General features: G+C 36.6%; 1 protein-coding gene across 2 annotated transcripts; it reads right to left on the bottom strand.

Annotated features, from left to right (window-relative positions):
• Positions 1-430: 430 nt before the first annotated feature.
• On the bottom strand, positions 431-2525 carry LOC108450672 (nuclear transcription factor Y subunit B-6). 2 transcript variants are annotated; one of them, XM_017748397.2, is made up of 2 exons: positions 2329-2525; positions 431-1236 (listed from the first exon to the last, which is right to left on the bottom strand). In XM_017748397.2, exons 1-2 carry the CDS (start codon positions 2378-2380, stop codon positions 638-640), a joined length of 651 nt encoding a protein of 216 aa, XP_017603886.1. In that variant the 5' UTR covers positions 2381-2525; the 3' UTR covers positions 431-637. The 2 variants fall into 2 exon arrangements, with proteins under 2 accessions (XP_017603886.1, XP_052885063.1); XM_053029103.1 differs by lacking the exon at positions 2329-2525 and adding an exon at positions 2209-2315.
• Between the last annotated feature and the right edge of the window lie 950 nt (positions 2526-3475).

Below are 3475 nucleotides of genomic sequence, written 5' to 3'. Positions count from 1 at the left end.
CAACGGATTTATGAGGATAGAAACACATGGTTGGCAAAAACTGCAAGAGGAATCTTATGTATATAATTTTATATGTGGACTACATGATTTGGTGATTGTATGAATGAACTACCAAGAGTTTAGAATGAAGTAATTAGTAGAGCCAAAATGAAAGTTTTTTCCCCTTCATGTGCATTTTCATGTCATAATTTCTGTTTTTACTTCTTCAAAAGTAGGCCGGATTGAACTTGGACTATATATTTGACTTTCTGTTTTCTCTCGTCTATATTTATTTACATGTTCTTTTTCTTTTTCATTTTTTGTACTCGTGAGCACCTTATTATTTATTATGTGTATAAGGTAGTTTAGCAAATAATAGTGTTATATGTATACTATATATTGATCATAAATTTTATTTAGGATTAACAGCATATATATAGTGATAATAAAGTTTTAGTCAAAGCATAAAAATACACCTTAAATATGTAAATGAAGCAGAAGTCCATGCAGGTCAAATCAACATATAAAAAGAGTTCACTAACTTAATTAGTACTGTCACATAGTTAGACCAGCAAGCATTCATTTACTCTTTTTTTTCCTCTGAAAAAACCCAACAAGCACTCCTTAATCCTTATTACTATAGCTGGAGACTGCAGCCTCATTTATGCTGCTGGGCATATGGTTCCCCATTTGCCACTGCAGCCTGTGATGAGCCTGCACTGGACTCATCCTTGAGATACCCTCCCATGGCTCCACTCCCGAAGAACCCATGGCCATGGTGATGGTGATGCCCCATGTGAAAGGCAGGTGCAAAAGCAGCAACACCCAAAGTTCCATAATCAACCACTCTCTTCACCACCGGCTCACCTCTGATTGATCCACGCTCACCCTCCAGTTCTCGGTAGCGGTGGAGGTATACCGTCAAAGGCTCGATGTAATCATCAAAGCCTAGCTTACTCATTGCCCACAGCACATCCTCAGCAGTGATAGTCTTGCGTTGCTCACGTTGGCAATGCTCGTTGGCTTCGCCGGTGATGAAGCTGATGTACTCGGACACACATTCTTGGATCGTTTCCTTGGCGTCATCAGATATTTTGGCGTGTGGGGGAAGGATCTTGCGCATGATCCTTATTACATTAGCAATGGGCATGAAACGGTCTTGTTCTCTCACGGAGCACTCATTGTCATCAGAGTTTGAGTGGCTGTTCGTATGGTTGGCTTCACCCATTCTCATGTTCATCTCCGCCACCTTCAGCCCTGGACTCAAACAAACATTCCCAACTTATTTCAAAGACATGAAAATTATCCATTTATAGCAAGAAAACGCTAATATTTGGTCAGTTCTTGGCAAGCATGTAATGTGTGACCCAGTCAGTTCAATTTTTTGGTTTAACTATATTTTATACAAGCCTACACCCACGGGCCATCTCACCGACGGACCATTTGTCTCCGCATAGAAGGCTCTACGTATATTCGGGTTTTATATACACGCAGTTAAGTATGCAAGGAAAAGGCCGGCCCGTTAGAAGAACTTATAACTGCTTAAGCTGAAAAGTTTGAAATTTTGAACCCCACAAGCGTTGCTTTTCTTTTATTCATTTTGGCAGATAATGAATGCATGGGTGCCACTTGTTTTCGAGGGGCTCAAGTATTGGATGCCTTCCCAATTGTGCACACGCTTACCGACAAGTCAGCCATTTTGCTTGCGTCTCCACTTTGAGTCCTCACAAGCAACCACAAAACCACTTAATGGAGAAACAAGTTTCTTGTACGCCCATTCAAGTAACTTACGAGAGGAAATGTGGGAAAAGAGAGCAGTGTGTCACAATGGGCATTAAAAATTTCAACAAAGCGTACGTTTCGAAACTGGAAAACAACCACTCGAAGAAAGGTACAAAAATCGACATTTTCAGGTCGGGATATCAGTACATCGGAACACAGCTTCAAAATAAGACAGTAAGAAACAACGAACACAAAAATCTGCATGCTAATATCCATGGTGGTAAATCAAGGACAAATATGTGTTTGTGGGTGTGTATCAATTATAAAGATACAATATACATTATAAACCAAATTAGTATCAATTGCATGCAAGAAATAATCCAAACACTAGACACTTAAGGTCCCTCATGAACCAGCAGGTAAGAGGAAACACTAATGAAAGGGGTAGATGATAGAATCATCTCTTGAAAAAAGAAACATATACATTACACAGATACAATATTGCACCTGCAGCTGCATGTTGTTAAAATGAACAAATTAACATAGATCCAATCCAAGCAATAATTTTCACCATTTCCTTTTTCAAGTTAAAATATGTGTTTGTAGGTGTGTATATATACACTTTACCAGAGGTATTGTCGGGGAGTTTACGGTAGCCATGGAAGCCTCCACGTTCCATCTGTCTCTCCTTTCTAGCTCTCCTGTAGCTGGATCCCCCTCTCGCTCGCACACACGCAGGCAACTTTTAAGAGTAAAATGCTGCGATCTTGTTAATTCGTAATCAAGAGGATACGAGGGAGAGCACTTGGCAAGTGTCAACATTTATAGTGCCTGAAAAGGTAAAAACCACGTGGCATGGCGATGCCAACGATGTAATGTAATTTTGCAGCCTCCAAAACCCGAACCCATACCCGAAAATAAGTCCCAGTTGACTGACCGCTGGCTGTCGCAAGGCCGAGCATGTAGCTGCATCGCCTTGCTTAATTATACTTTCTTAATTCATAATATATTGGGGTTTTTTTTCAACAATTCATAATATTTGTGGTCTTGAAATATTTTTTTTGTGTGTGAATGATAAGAGGAAGGTAAAACTCTAACAGGAATACAATTAATATGATTTGAATTTAGGTTATACTTGAAGTGACAAATACTTTGACCATCAGGCAAATACATAAGATTCTGGTTCCACAACAAATTTAAGGCTAAATTTTGCTATTGTTTCCTATATTGAGGGACTTTTAGTAATTCTAATTTTTTTAGTTATTATATTTTTCAAAAATTAAAATTTTAGTTCTCATAAAAGTTAAATTTATTAAAATAAATTATGCTATTTTCAAAATTATAAGTATCAAATATATTACCATATACTTTTATATATATTAATCACAAAAAAAAACATTTAATAAATTTAACATCTATCACTTATGTCATGAACAAAATTTAAAATAAAAAAATAGTGTTAACTTTGATTTGTTAAACTTTTAATATATTTTTATTAACTAAGTTATTTAGTTATCAAACATTTTCAAAGCATTTCAAAAACTTGCAAAGCACTCAAAAACATGTTTGAAATGTGTTTTCAACTTACTCAAATGTTTTTAATGTGTTAAAATAATTTGATGGTTAAATATAGATATTGGGTATAAGTTTTGATACATTGCAAGTAAGTAGCCAAATAGCTACACTAGAAGGAGATGTATGTATACATCCCTTAGATGTACCTACACATGGTTGTCAAATTAATCACTAATGGTTGCTTTTATGAGATGTATCG

Source organism: Gossypium arboreum, chromosome 5, assembly GCF_025698485.1.
Source record: "Gossypium arboreum isolate Shixiya-1 chromosome 5, ASM2569848v2, whole genome shotgun sequence".
NCBI lineage: Eukaryota > Viridiplantae > Streptophyta > Magnoliopsida > Malvales > Malvaceae > Gossypium > Gossypium arboreum.
The sequence above is the reverse complement of the archived record's forward strand: the minus strand, read 5'-3'. Positions and strand labels throughout refer to the sequence as shown.

Coding starts and splice junctions, on each gene's coding strand:
- LOC108450672 (XM_017748397.2), bottom strand. CDS start 2,380: ATGGAACGTGGAGGCTTCCATGGCTACCGTAAACTCCCCGACAATACC. Junction 1,237..2,328: donor ACTCCCCGACAATACCTCTG/GTAAAGTGTATA, acceptor GTTTGAGTCCAG/GGCTGAAGGTGGCGGAGATG.